The following is a 15,431-nucleotide window of genomic DNA, read 5'->3' on the forward strand; positions in this document are numbered from 1 at the left end:
TATAGCTTTGTAATCGATCTATAAGTATGTCATGATCTATAGTGTCGAACGCAGCACTAAAACTAGCAATGAGACACAGCCTTGATCTGACGCAAGTAGCAAGTCATTTGTGATTTTTACAAGTGCAGTTTCTGTGCTATGATGGGGCCTGAAACCTGACTGAAATTCTTCAAAGAGATTATTATTTTGAAAGAAGGAGCACAATTGAGCAGACAACTTTTTCCAAAATTTTAGACATAAATGGAAGATTAGAAATGGGTCTGTAATTTGCCAATTCACTAGGGTCTAGCTGTGGTTTCTTAATAAGAGGCTTAATAACCGCTAGTTTGGATGGTTTTGGGACATGACCTAAAGATAACGATGAGTTAACAATATTAAGAAGCGGTACTTCTGCTACAGGTAACAACTCTTTTAGTAATTTAGTGGGTACAGGATCTAATAGGCATGTTGTTGGTTTAGATGTGGTGATAAGTTTATTTAATTCTTCCTGTTCTATAGTTGTAAAGCACTGCAGTTTTTCTTTGGGTGTAATGAATAATGCTGAAGTATCGGTTGCTGTAGTATCTATATTTGTTATTGTACTTCTGATGTTGTCTATTTTATCAGTAAAGAAATTCATAAAGTCGTTACTATTAAACTGTGCAGGAATATTTAGGTCGGGTGGCATTTGGTTATTTGTTAATCTAGCCACTGTGCTAAATAAAAACCTTGGATTTTTTATTTTTTTTTTCTCTATGAGTTGGTGGATGTATTCGGCTCTAGCAGCTTTTAAAGCCTGTCTATAGCTGGACATACTGTTTTTCCATGCAATTCTAAAAACTTCTAAGTTAGTTTTTCTCCATTTACGCTCAAGATTACGAGTTTCTTTTTTTAGAGAATGGGTATTACTGTTGTACCATGGCGCAGTACGTTTTTCTCTAACCTTTTTTAGCTTGATGGGGGCAACAGCTTCTAAAGTATTAGAGAAGATAGTGCCCATGTTACTAGTCATTTTGTCTAGTTCATTTGTATTTATGGGTACACAGAGCAGCTGAGATAAATCAGGCAGGTTATTTGTGAACCTATCTTTGGTAGCAGGAACAATAGTTCTGCCCAGACAATAGCGCGGAGCTATATAGTTAACGTCAGTGATACGCAGCATGCACGATACAAGGAAATGATCAGTAACATCATCGCTTTGAGGTACGATATCTATATCAGTAGGATCAAGTCCGTGCGATATAATTAGATCTAGTGTATGATTAAAACGATGAGTGGGTCCGGTGACGTTTTGCTTGACTCCGAAAGAGTTTATTAGGTCAGTAAACGCAAGTCCTAACGCATCATTTGCATTATCAACATGGATGTTAAAATCTCCAACAATTAATGCTTTATCAAAATTAACCAATAGGTCTGAGAGGAAATCTGCAAATTCTTTTAGGAAATCTGTATACGGCCCTGGAGGTCTATACACAGTAGCCAGAGCAAGAGATAGGAGAGATTTCTTTTGCATATCTGACAGAGTAACACTGAGTAGAAGTATTTCAAATGAATTAAACCTGTACCCTGTTTTCTGAGTAACATTGAAAATATCACTATATATTGTTGCAACACCACCGCCACCACCAATCTGACGAGGCTCATGCTTATAACAGTAGTTTGGTGGAGTAGACTCATTCAGACCAATATAGTCGTTTGGTTTTAGCCAAGTTTCAGTTAAGCAGAGTACATCAAAGCTATTATCTGTGATCATTTCATTTACAATAAGTGCTTTGGGTGCAAGTGATCTAATGTTTAGGAGCCCAAGCTTTAAAAAATTTTTTTGTTCATTTATTGTGCATTTTTCTGGTTTAATCACGATTAGATTTTTTCTAGATCCTGCATTAAATTTCTGTTTTGACCTCACAATTCGAGGAACAGACACAGTCTTTATAGATAGGACAGCACCAGTACTATCGTTTAAATGTGCAGAACAAAAGCCATCTTCGCAACTATTTGAAGATTTGCTTACTAGTCAGATGGAGCGCAGCGTCCTGGAGATGTTGTCTGACAGGAGTTCTGCTCCGACTCTGCTGGGGTGCAGGCCATCAGCACGGAAAAGCCTAGGACGCTCCCATAAAAGATTCCAATTATTAACAAAGAGCAGTTTCTGTTCTTTACACCATGACAACAACCATTCATTTAGAGCAAAAAGTCTACTGAACCTTTCGTGTCCACGTCGATACGTGGGAAGCGGTCCTGACACGATGATCTTCGTCGCGGGCGATGTGCTGCGTACCGTCTTGATCAGGCCCCCGAAATCCCTCTTCAAGACCTCCGTCTGCCGCAGCCTGACGTCGTTCACCCCCGCGTGCAGGACGATCGCACCGACGCTCACATCGTCCTTCAGGATGGCAGGTATCTGTGAAGAAACATCGAGAACGCGAGCACCAGGAAAACAGCGAGTGTGCACTTTACCGTTAGCTAAGTTAGCACGAACGTACCGGACGATGGAGTCTCCGACGATCACAGCGTCGCGCTCCGTCTCGTGGAGGGGAGCGTAGCGGTTCCGGGTGGAGATCTCGAAGACCGGAGGCGGCGGAGGGGGAGAGGTCCTCGCCCGGGGCCTGGCTCGCGTCTTCCTCTGCTGCTGCACCCAGGGTCCGTGGTGAGAAGAGAAGCACATGGAGTAGAGGTGATGAGGGTGTTAGTATCGTGCTGTATACTTACCCGGGCAGATTCGAGTGCAGTCTTCCTCTCCTGCAACTCAATCTGCCTGGTCAGCAACCCCTGGATCTGCTTCTCCACGGCTTCCAGCTCGACCCGCACCGCGTGCAGCTCGAACGTAGGGCTGGGCGATTAATCGAAAAGTAATCGAAATCGACATTCAGAACCTATAATCGATCAAATTTTTCCAGGTCAATTATTTCAATTACTTTCCCTTTAAGAACACTACTGCGTGTGGAGTCACGTGATCCCGCTCCGTTACGTTGCGTTATTCCGCCAACATGTCGATGGAGAGCTTAAACAGTATTTATACAGTAAAAAGTATTTGTAGGATATACAAGAGTAATTTTATTTAGAAGAGATACTGCTTATTTTCTACTTTTAATATTTATTATTATTTTATAAATTTATTTTGTTTCCAAAAGTGCAAGTTATTTATTTTCACTAATTTAAGAAAAATGTGACTTTTCATTTTAAGCAGTGTGTGCTTTAATTTCAGTTGTTCAACACTGATGTTCAATAAAAAAACATAGATAGTAGATAGTGTGTGCACCCTTCATTCAAAAATCTCTCACTTGTAATATGTGCGCATATTTACTGTACAAAACTTGTCAGTGAACTATGAGGGCAAAAAAATAAATATTTAAATATAATTAAATATAATTTTATTAATGAATAAAATAATCGTTCATTAATCGTAATCGGGTTAAAATGTTCAATTAATCGAGATTTTGATTTTAGGCCAAATCGCCCAGCCCTACTCGAACGTGTCTTCACCTGCACTCAAAGGTAGACACAAATTCGCCATTAAAGCAAGTAACAGTGAGTAAACAGTTGAAATGTATGTGAATAGAGAATAAACAATGTATTCAAGATTAGCCGCAACCACGCTGGCAAATGCTAAACGGGCTATAAGCTAACTTAGTAGCAGATTCGGGAAAGCAAATAAAAACTAATGATAACAAGGCGTTCCGATTGTTTTTGTTGTAAAACACAACCGGGGGTATATTCACATGTTATGTAAAACAAAAATGATGTTGTATAGAATTGTTTTTAGATTTAAAAATAGAAAATAATAGTTTAACTCGACGGAGCTTCAACTCAAGACATACGCTACAACAAACAGGATATCTGAGTTACTTTTTCAAATAAGTAACGCCAGTCAAATGCCAAATAATGACACATGGTTGATAACCCATCCAGAGCTGCGGTGCACTGGCTAAGCGCTAATGGACGTGTGGTTGTGGTTCAAGCTGAGCGAACATAAAACATCTGGCTGTAACTGCTCAAACTCTCCAGAGCATGCCAGAAGGAATCATTTGGCCTCAAGTTTATTTCCCTTACTTCCTCAAATGTGTTTTAGCATGTGGAACATCTGTCTGGCACTTACTGTGTGGTTTCACATGATTTTGTCTGCAGGTTTTGTCAGAAGAAGAGAAGGGCTCCACAGCAGGACAAGAAGATGAGGAATGGGAGAAGGCCTTGTCTGTGGAGAGGTTTGGGGACATCATTACTGAGTCTGCCATCAATGGCGCAGACAAAATGGGCCGCAGCTACAATGAGAAAGACTTTGAGTGTAAGTACTGTAGCTCACCGCTTATATGTGCTTTTTAAACAGTTCCTGGGTGGATAATCGCCATGTCATGTTGGTTTAGAAAAGGTTTGACATCTGTTGTTGTTCTGATCACAAGTTTAGTGGTCATTTGAGACTAGATTTTAGTTAATAATAATAATAATATTAATCATCATAATAATAATAATAATAATAGTATGCCAATTATTATTTATATTGATATTAGTACTATATTAATATGTATTTAAATTATTATTGTTATTATTATTATTATTATTATTATTATTATTATTATTAAATTCAGTAATTTATGTTATTAATAATATTAATTTAATTATATAATAATAATAATAATAATAATGGTTATTATTATTATTATTATTAATTCATTAATTAGTAATAATATAAATGAGTAATGTGGTAATATAATAGTAGGATAATAGTAATAATATAAATTAGTAATGTAGATTATTATCAAACATTTTGATTTTGATTAATAATAATAGTAGTATTGCAATTATTATTTATACTGATATTAGTATTGTACTGTTCTCTTTATACGTTTTGCTTTCTAAGCGTGTAATATAAATAAACAGCAAGCCAAACTCTGTTCAAGAGCCAGGATTTGAGCGCTTTGCTCCTTTAATAGTTCAATGTGTGGTTTACACAATCACTTTGCGGCCAATAACCGAGTAAAACTGTAAATGAAATGAAAAAAATATATAGAAAATTATCTAACAAATAAAATACAGATACATCGCTAGTTAGGAGCATTCTCAATGCAGAGCACTAGTGCAATTTGAGATCGGCAATCACAAACATAGTTAATTACATCACCTTTAAACTGAACATACGCTTCTGCAATATAAACTGGACATATTAATGATTTAAATGAACTTACAGCCAGTGCTTTCAAAAGGATTTAGAAGAAGAATGCGGCACAAACATGTCAAGGCTCGCTGCATCACGAGTTCGCTGCTTCCCTTTACCTAATATGCGTCACTCGTGAAAACACGTTAAAATAACAGTCCACACTGCCACCTAGCGGCAGGCGAAAATGAAACTTATACCGAACATTAAAGCATCACAAAAAATATAATATTGGTCAATGCAAATGTCCATCATAAATTGTACACAGCCTCTAACAGAGGCAGAACAAGTATTATATTAATATGTATTTAAATTATTATTGTTATTATTATTATTAAATTTAGTAATTTATGTTATTATTAGGGCTGTGCAATAAATCGCATGCGATTGTTATGCGTATGTCATCAGTAAAGCCGGTTCTGTGATTAGTAGTAAATCTCCATCACGTGCGTTCAGATGGCGCGGTATTTAAAACACTGAGCCGTAGATCACTGAAAAGCTATACGCAATATCGGTTCAAAATCGAATGTGATTCATCCGCGATTTTGAACGTGATATTGCGTAGCTTTTCAGTTATTACCATATTACCATATTACTTACCATAATACCATATTATTACTACCATATTATTAAATTTATTTAAAAATGGTTATTCTGTACAGCTATGATAAGCTGTTTCTCCACCTTGGCAGTGCTTTCAATGTTATTAAGGGAATGGGTGAAGCTGATTGGTTGGTTCATGTCATATGACCTGCGTTGGGCTTGCAGCATTCTGAAAAGTTGATGTTTTTATCTCGATTCTGATGTTTTATTCCCCGCCTTGTACGATTTGGTTGCTGCACACATTCATAATATGATCAATAAGAAGATAATATAGTAATATACATTTCATTAGTTTATCTCAGATTTTGTATTCTCCTGGGTGCACAAAATTATCAGATAAAAATATGAACGTATCGGTATCGGTATCGGTCACAAGAAGGACTTAATTATCGGCTATCGGTATCGGTAAAAAATTTCATATTGTGCATCCCTAGTAGTTATACACATCAATGTTAAGAGATGCATGTAGTGCTGACCGCTAGTGACCCGCTTCCAAAAGATATACATACTTTATTAAAAGCTATTAAACTTTAAAATGTTTTCAAACTGTCATTTTGCTAGAAGACTCCATGTCCAGATATGTAATTCTCGGAGGGAGCCTCAGAAGTACAGACAAGACTTTTAATGGCTCTCTCAGATTCCCAGGCCTCCTGTGGGGCTGCGTCTGTGCCAGTCGCTTTCCGGACCCTGATAAATCAAGGCCCACATTTCCATCTACATGCGACGACAGTAGTAGGAGGTGTAAACTAGCCTGTGATTCATTCACAGCGGAGCCGAGAGGCACCCTGAACACAGAGCTGCTGGAGGACAAATCGCACATTCTCTGTGTTGCTAAAACTACTCAAGACAGTCAGCATGAAATTCACAGACTTACACAGACCGTATTACTTAACTTTCCAGATCCTTATTGTGCACAATTCATCAGTGTTATTCCAAAACAGAAGCCTTGAATGTTCACCAAGGCTGCATTTATTTGATCAATATACAGTATAAATGTTATATCGTGAAATATTATTCAAAACAGCTGTTTTGTATTTTAATAATTTAGTGTAATTCATTTATAGCAAAGCTGAATTTTCAACATCATTACTGCAGTCTTCAGTTTAACATGATCCTTCAGAAAACATTCTAATCATTCTATACTATTGTTGAAAACAGTTATGCTGCTTAATATTTCCCGCCTTGAAATTATTAAGTTCTATCTGAGCATTTTTGACATATTGAGCTTTAAAAAAATAGCCAGTGTGTGGTTTGTGTTTGGGCATAAAAAAAATAAATTAAAAAAAAACATCTACAAAGTCCACTCCAAAGGGAGATATTTAGTTTTTAGGGTTAGAGTTAGGTGTGTGTGTGTGTGTGTGTGTGTGTGTGTGTGTGTGTGTGTGTGTGTGTGTGTGTGTGTGTGTGTGTGTGTATGGGGGGGGGGTCTTGATGTGTTTTTGTAAGACAAATATCCTTATTTAAAATGTAAGAATCACTTTAATCTAGCTTGCTGCTTTGGGAAGGGGCGTGGCAGTACTGAAACGCCATCTAAGCTGTTTAGACAATTGAAATGCACTGGGGCAGCTAACCAATCACAACACATTTTGTTTTTTCGGAAGGCGGATCTTCATCAAACCCAGAACTAATCGAGCCATTTGTGCCAGCCTGGGGAAAAAAATATTGTAATAATGTAAATTATGTAAAAAAATAATGCATTTTTTGAACCACCAAGCATGAGAGCATGTTCTAGTGCACCCCCAAAACAAAATAAAGACTTTGTAAAAGAGCATAATAGCACCCCTTTAAAGTTTTTGAGCTCCATAGACTTCTGTTGATTGTTTGAGTGTTTTCTTGTTTTCTAAAAAAAGACCCAAAATGTACACAGCTTACAAAAGAAACATTACATAACGTAAATAAGTTTATAATAAGACTTTGTAAATAACTCAGTTTTGACAAAAATGTCAGATACAGTAGAACCTTGTCATTCCAAGGCGGCATTTTTTCTGCATTTGAATATAAAGTTAATATAAAGAACAACATTTATTTGAAATTGAAATCTAAATCTATTGAAATTTAAATGTCTTTACTGTCACTTCTGATCAAGTTGATGCATCCTTACTGAATAAAAGTATTAAAGGTGTCCTATTATGCTCTTTTACAAAGTCTTGATTTTGTTTTGGGGGTGTACTAGAACATACTCTCATGCTTGATAGTTCAAAAAACGCATTATTTTTCACATAATTTACATTATTACAATAGCTTTCTCCCCAGGCTGGCACAAATGGCTCGATTAGTTCTGGGTTTGATGAAGGCCCACCTTCCGAAAAACAAAATGTGTTGTTGTTGGTTAGATGTCCCAGTGCGTTGTGATTGGCGAACAGCTTAGATGGCGTTTCAGTACTGCCACACCCCTATTTTAATGATATTCGAATGGACCACGTTACGACATCATAACATCCAGAAAACAAGGCTTGTAGTCCAAAGGAACTGCTCGTTGTAGTTCTTGAAAAGGAATTTAAAAAAAGCTAAATATCTCTCTTTAGAGTGGACTTTGAGATTTGTAACTTTGTAGATCTTTTTTGTGCCCAAACTCTGCCTTCAGAGCTGAAGACGAGGCGAGCCTGAAGCCAGCTAGGGCCAACCTTTCCAGAGGAATATCTCGTCGCTTCAATGACAGCAGAGACACACGGAGCCTGTGGCGGGTCATACAGACCATCACTGATTACAAGCCCCCACCACAGACCTGTGACAGCACCATCTCCCTGCTGAACGAGCTGAACACCTTCTTCACTCGCTTTGAAGTGCAAAACAGCACCACTGCACAAAAGACCCCCCCCCCACCGGTGACCAGGTGATGACTCTGTCCCCGGACAGTATGAGGAGATCCCTCAGCAGGATCAACGCTCGCAAAGCTCCGGGTCCTGACAACATTCCTGGTCGTGTACTGAGAGACTGTGCAGTGGAACTCACTGATGTCTTCACAGACATCTTTAACATCTCACTCTCCCAGGCTGTCGTCCCCACCTGTTTCAAAGCAACCACAATCATTCCGGTACCAAAAAAGTCATCTCCTTCCTGCTTTAATGACTACCGTCCAGTTGCACTTACCCCCATCCTCATGAAGTGCTTTGAACGGCTAGTCATGCAGCACATTAAATCTGTCCTTCCCCCCTCACTGGACCCCTTCCAGTTTGCATATCAGCCCAACCGCTCGACCGATGATGCCAACTCCACTGCACTCCACTCAGCACTCACACATCTTGACAAAAAAGACTCATATGCCCGAATCCTGTTCATAGACTTCAGTTCAGCATTTAACACTATAATCCCCCAACAGCTCACACAAAAACTGATCCAGCTGGGGCTCAACACCTCACTGTGTAACTGGCTGTTGGATTTCCTCACAGGAAGTACGGGTCGGCAGTAACACATCCAGCACTATCATTCTAAACACGGGGGCCCCTCAGGGATGTGTGCTGAGCCCCCTCCTCTTCACTCTGCTGACCCACGACTGCACTCCGTCACACAGCTCCAACCTCTTCATCAAGTTTGCGGATGACACGACTGTGGTGGTTCTCATTAGCAACAGGGATGAGACAAACTACAGAAGCGAGGTGAGCCGCCTGGCCACGTGGTGCGGAGACAACAGTCTCTCTCTGAATGTGGAGAAGATGAAGGAGATTGTTGTTGACTTCAGGAGAGTGCACACTCAGCATGCTCCTCTGACCATCAACGGTGCATCTGTGGAGAGAGTGAGCAGCACCAAGTTCCTGGGTGTGCACATCACTGAGGATCTCTCCTGGACAAACAACACCACTGCACTGGCCAAGAAAGCACAGCAGCGTCTCTACTTCCTCCACAAACTAAGAAGAGCAAGAGCACCAGCCCCCATCATGTACACATTCTACCGAGGAACCGTCGAGAGCATCCTGTCTAGCTGCATCACTGTGTGGTTTGGAGCCTGCAATGCGTCCTGGCAAAAAACTCTCCAACGCATAGTCAGAGCAGCTGAGAGAATCATCGGTGTCCCTCTCCCCTCCCTCCAAGACATCTACAGCACACGTCTCACCAAAAAAGCCCTCTGCATAGCAGCCGATCCCACCCACCCAATGCAAAGCTTCTTCAGCCTGCTGCCATCAGGGAGGAGACTGCGGAGTCTCCAGGCCAGGACCAGCAGACTGAAGGACAGCTTCACCCATCAGGCTGTCAGGAAGCTCAACTCTCTCCCTACTCTGCCCCCACTCCCCTCTTCTGCCCTACAAACTTTCTGAACTCTGACACACACACACACACACACACACACACACACACACACACACACACACACACACACACACTGACCTGCACCAGTCACTTTGTGCAGCATTGGTCTGCTAACTACCTCACACTATTCATAGACAGTTACAAGACTGCTCTGACACTTTTACACATTAGAAGCTCTGTTGCACTATATTGTTTACATGTTTACATGGTTTGCACTCTCTACCATGTGCCCTTACTTGTATGTTGTGTTTTTTATTTTATATATTATGTTTATTTGTATTTATTCATATTTTTTTAAATTCTACCTTGTATTTAATGTTACTGTTTGTATTTAATGTTACTGTTTGTATTTAATGTTACTTGTATGCACCATGGGTCTGAGAGTAATGCAATTTCAATTATCTGTATGTCCTGTACATGTGGCAGAATTGACAATAAAGTTGACTTTGACTTTGACTTTGACTTGAACATACACACAACATAGTGACTAAAATTCAAAAAGTGAAAAAGCATAATAGGACGCCTTTCATTTCTTTCTTTTTTTTTTTTTTAATTATTACTAACCAAACAGTTGAACAATAGTGTGTGAAGTATTTGAAAAAAAAAATCATCTTATTTATTTATTGATTTAGTGCTTATGTACATTTTAAAATTAACATGCAAGATTTAAGCCTGTGAAATAGGAGATATCTGGCAATAAACATGTTTGAGTGAGAGAAACTAACTAATGTTAGCATTGGAGAGGATGTTACTATGGCAGCCTTGTTATCTGTGACCTTTTAAAAGACTCAGTCATTGCTTATTACACAGCTGTCTCGAATACTTCATTCTTATTGATGGTCTGATTCTGATTGATTGCCATTCTCCGGTCAAATAGGTTTGTATAGTAGTGCTGAATTGTATAATTGACAGTTGTCCCAGCTAACCAATTATCTACAGCTGTTCATATCAGTCTGCAGTAATCCTTTACATAAGGCAGTTCAAACCAAGCATGATATCTACAGTTGCAATCGAAATTATTCAACCCCGCAGAGACTGCAGTACTTTATAAATACAAGCTTTTCTGAAGATCCAGGACTTTATGAAAATTACATCTATAACAGATTACTGGCATATTAAAAAGTGATAATGTCAATATATAATGTAATATTTTTGAGTTCTAGGATTTTTAAATAGCACAGCTATGTCATAATTATTCAACCCTTATTCAACATTACTGTTTTTTAGTCATTTATTTGTATAGTGGGGAACAAAATTGTCTTAAAACACAATTAAACCTTTAGAAACTCTATTAGAAAACAGAATCAGCTTGAGCTGTTACACATACATACAGTGAGCACATGCATGTGCTAAAGTTTGAGTAGCTAATATGACAAAGTCTATAGCTATAGAGAAGAAATAACGTTATTACTTTAGAAAGTCTAAGGTTATATAAAGATTTCCAAGACATTAAAAGCTCATAGAGACACATTCCTTAGCTTAAAATGTGTTGTACCAGAAAACCTTTTAAGTGTGTTGAAGAAAAATCACAATATCATGAAATGTTTGATCAGAACAACCTAAGAAAAACCTGCAATGTACAGCCAAAGACTTTCAAGATGACCCGAAAAAGGTGGAAAAAACATTTCAGTGCAGAGTATAAAATGAAGACAAGACAAGCATGGCTTTCATGTTGGCATCTTGCCAAATGCCACTCTTGACCAAGAAGAACGAAAATGCTGACTTGAATATGCTAATATTCATTTGGATAGACCTGTAGAGTTCTGGAAGAATGTTTTATGGAGTGATGTGAAAAAACTGGAACGTTTTGGACTCATCGATGAGCGGTATGTCTGGTGCAAAAAGGCAAAACTTATGAGCAGATGAACACCATCTACATCGTCAAACATTGAGGTGCACCAGTCCTGTTACAGTTGTGTTTTACTGTTGCAGGAAGTGGAAATCATGACTGTATGAAGGACATCATGGATTCTTTGAAGTATCCGGCCATTTTGGCAAGAATTATGATGCCTTTGGTGCAAAGACTGAAGCTAATGATCAATGGACTTTCCTGCAGGACAATCATCCCAAAGAATACATCCAAATCCACTTGTGCTTGGTTCAGGGATCAGTCATAGAATGTTCTTGAATGGCCTGTTCAGTCTCCAGATTGAATTCTCATTGAAAATATTTGGTTGAATTTGAAGAAAGCAGTGGCAAAGTGAAAATCAAAGATTATCAGTGATCTGAAAGCTTTTTCATGCAAAGAATGGGCCAAGATTGCACTAGAAGGTGACAAAAGCTTCTAAACTCTTCAAAGCAGCATTTATTGATGTTTTAAAAAATAAAAGATTCTCCACCAAATTTGACTTTTGGGGGTTGAATGTTGAACAGGAACGTTTAGAGTCAATTAGATTTTTTTCATTATTCATAAACTTACATTCTCAGAATTAATCAAATGTGTGTTTGACTTTCTCTAGTAATATACTGATGCCTTTGTTGAATTGTTTTCACAAAATTTTGTTCTCTGCAGCAAAATGTCCTGCAGGTCAAGGTGTTTGAATAATTTCAATTGCAACTGTATATTATAGTCCACACCAATGGACAATAACACATTTATTTAAGCCGAGGAATACCACAAGTGGAGTGATACAAACTGTGAAATGGTTGGAGTTCCGATATCACTAGAATATCACACTCCTCCAATAAGATTTGAGGACCAAAAAGAACTGCACCAGAATTAAAAATCTTGGCTGAAGACAAGCAAAATTACACTGGGCCGAAGGCCGATTACCGAACATGGTTTTTCGTGTTTTTCCCCCATGTATTTTTCATCATTGCATTAATTAAATAGCCAATATTTGCTTTTTACAGTTTTGTCTTGCTTTTCAAAGAAAAAAATCAATTATAAGACAACAATTTTAAATATTTATTTAACACTGAACATTTTTAACATTCTAGTAGACATCATTGCCTACCAAAAACCACAATTTAACTTAAAATTAATAAGTTAGTTAAATAATATTCATTGGCCATTTTTAAGACCCCTTTCTTGAATCAGGTTTGTGTTTTTAATGTACAAATAAATGCAGCCTTGCTGAGCAAAGGAGAATGTTATAATAAATGTATTACAATGTATTACAATACTAATATTTATGAATGTTGACTGTATTGACTTTATTTTGCTGGAAACCCACAAGAAGACCTCAGTATTACTTTTTGCTGACAGCAGCAGATTTATGAATGATTTTCATTACGCAGATTTTCCTCACACTTTAGACTTTGAACCCTGGCTAACGAGCTTGTGCAGCGCTGTCAGAATAAATACAATTTGTGTGTGTATTAGACAGCATAACATTTATTTACTAATGGTTTAAGGCCATTATTTATTTGGCCAAACACCAAAAGAGCTTTTTTTTGCTATTTTCGTCCGAATAATTTTGGTTGCCGAACATTCAGTGCATCCCTAAACGTTTGTTAAATGAACAGGCTTTTAATCTCTATGTCTCTCTCTTTACGCATAGATCACCGGCATACGTTCCACCACACCCACCACCCCCTGTCCACCCACCTCCCCCCGCAGCGTTTCCGCAAGAGGGTGCTCAATATGGACCGCCGGCGAAAGAAAAAGAGGAAGAAAAAGAAGACGTCCATGCCCCCGTCAGATGTCACGCCCACTATTCATGAGGTGGATGAGGAGGAGGCGGAGTCTGAGACTGAGGGACAGTGCCAAGCAGCCACGCCTACTGAGCCATCTGAAGAGCTGCCACAGGTAACTCAAAGTGTACTAAGTTAGCATACTACTAATTTTGCAGAATGCATTATGTGTAGGTGACTTTTTAGTACCGATACAGTCAAACCAAAAATTTAGACACCAGATATAATTTTTTATATTTTTTTACTAGTGGGTGCAGGACATTATAGTTCATTTATGTAAGTAAGCATAGCAAAATAAATATATTATACCCCAAAATTCTTTCATACAGTAGATTACCAGTGAAATTGATTATAATTTGGGGCCAAAAATTATTTAGACACTTTGACATGACCATGTTTTGATTAAGTGTTTTTTTTTTTTCATTGCTAATATGACCTTTCAACACCATAGACTGAACAAAATTAAGCATTGCTTGGTAAGTGGTTAACAAAGTTTTGATAGTTGTGTAAATAATGTCATACTAACAGTCATACTAACCATCACATACCTTTTTATTAAGATTAATTTGTTCTGACACAGTTTAACTCTGAGTTCTTGTCATATTTAGAACTAAATAAACTAAACAAATAAATTAAACTATAGCGAATAAATTGTGATAATGTGAGAAATGTTGAAGGTGTCTGAATAAATTTTGGTTTGACTATATACCTGAATTACTTTCTGCTGGATTCCATTTCAAGTGTAAAATATGAAATAGAAAAATACTGAATGCACTTTTTAATTTGATTTACTCTTATGATTGGACTATTAAAAATTAAGACATGCAACTAACGATTATTTTAATAATCAATAATCTGATTATTTTTAATTAAAAAATAGCAATAAAATAAAATAAAATAAATAAAAACAAATATAGTGAATTTATCTATGTGGAGTTTGTGCAATTAAATATTATATGAAAAAAGTTTTACATTTATACAGATTGATTACCATTTGAAAATTAAGAAAAACTAAACCCTTTACAATAGTCTCTTTACTATTACTGCTTGTTACATCTAGAGATTTGAACTTACATAATGTTTAACAAGGAACATTTGTGACCCTGGGTCACAAAACCAGTCATAAGTAGCACAGGTATATTTGTAGCAATAGCCAACAATACATTGTATGGATCAAAATTCAACATTTTTCTTTTATGCCAAAAATCATTAGGATATCAAGTAAAAATCATGTTCCATGAAAACATTTTGTAAATTTCCTTCTGTAAATATATCAAAACTTAATTTTTGATTAGTAATCTGCATTGCTAATGACTTCATTTGAACAACTTTTAAGGCTATTTTCTTAATATTTTGAGTTTTTGCACCCTCAGATATCAGATTTTCAAATAGTTGTATCTCAAATGGTTGTCCTATCCTAACAAACCATCCATCAATGAAAAGTTTATTTATTTAACCTTTAGATGACCTATACATCTTAATTTCATAAAATCGACCTTTATGACTGGTTTGTGGTCAATTAAAAAAAAAAAAGTATTTTAGTCAGAATTATTGCACTACCGTTCCATTGTGCTAGGTGCAATAGAATGCAAAAATAACCATCTGGACAGCACTTACCAAATTAAACAGACAAGATATTATAATGAGGTCATGTGACAACAGTGTAGAGTACTATTGCTTGAAATATTTGTCACTGCATTCAAATGCTATTACAAATTGTATGCTGTATACAATACAGTTTCTTTCTGCACCACTTGATATATTGGGATAACTTTGTGAAAGATGGGATGGAAGAATGTGGAGATGCTGACAGGTGTTG

At 37.4% G+C, this 15,431-nt stretch overlaps 1 protein-coding gene across 1 annotated transcript in view; it reads left to right on the forward strand.

The window, feature by feature from the left end:
- The window catches only part of slc4a3 (solute carrier family 4 member 3), an 87,575-nt gene that overhangs the window by 20,685 nt on the left and 51,459 nt on the right, over window positions 1–15,431 (forward strand). The window contains exons 2-3 of the mRNA XM_073845678.1: window positions 4,105–4,261; window positions 13,480–13,727. Coding sequence (XP_073701779.1) covers window positions 4,105–4,261; window positions 13,480–13,727 — 405 coding nt within the window. The remainder of the gene's footprint in view (window positions 1–4,104; window positions 4,262–13,479; window positions 13,728–15,431) is intronic.

This window comes from Garra rufa, chromosome 8 (genome assembly GCF_049309525.1).
Source record: "Garra rufa chromosome 8, GarRuf1.0, whole genome shotgun sequence".
In the NCBI taxonomy this organism is placed as follows: Eukaryota; Metazoa; Chordata; class Actinopteri; order Cypriniformes; family Cyprinidae; genus Garra; species Garra rufa.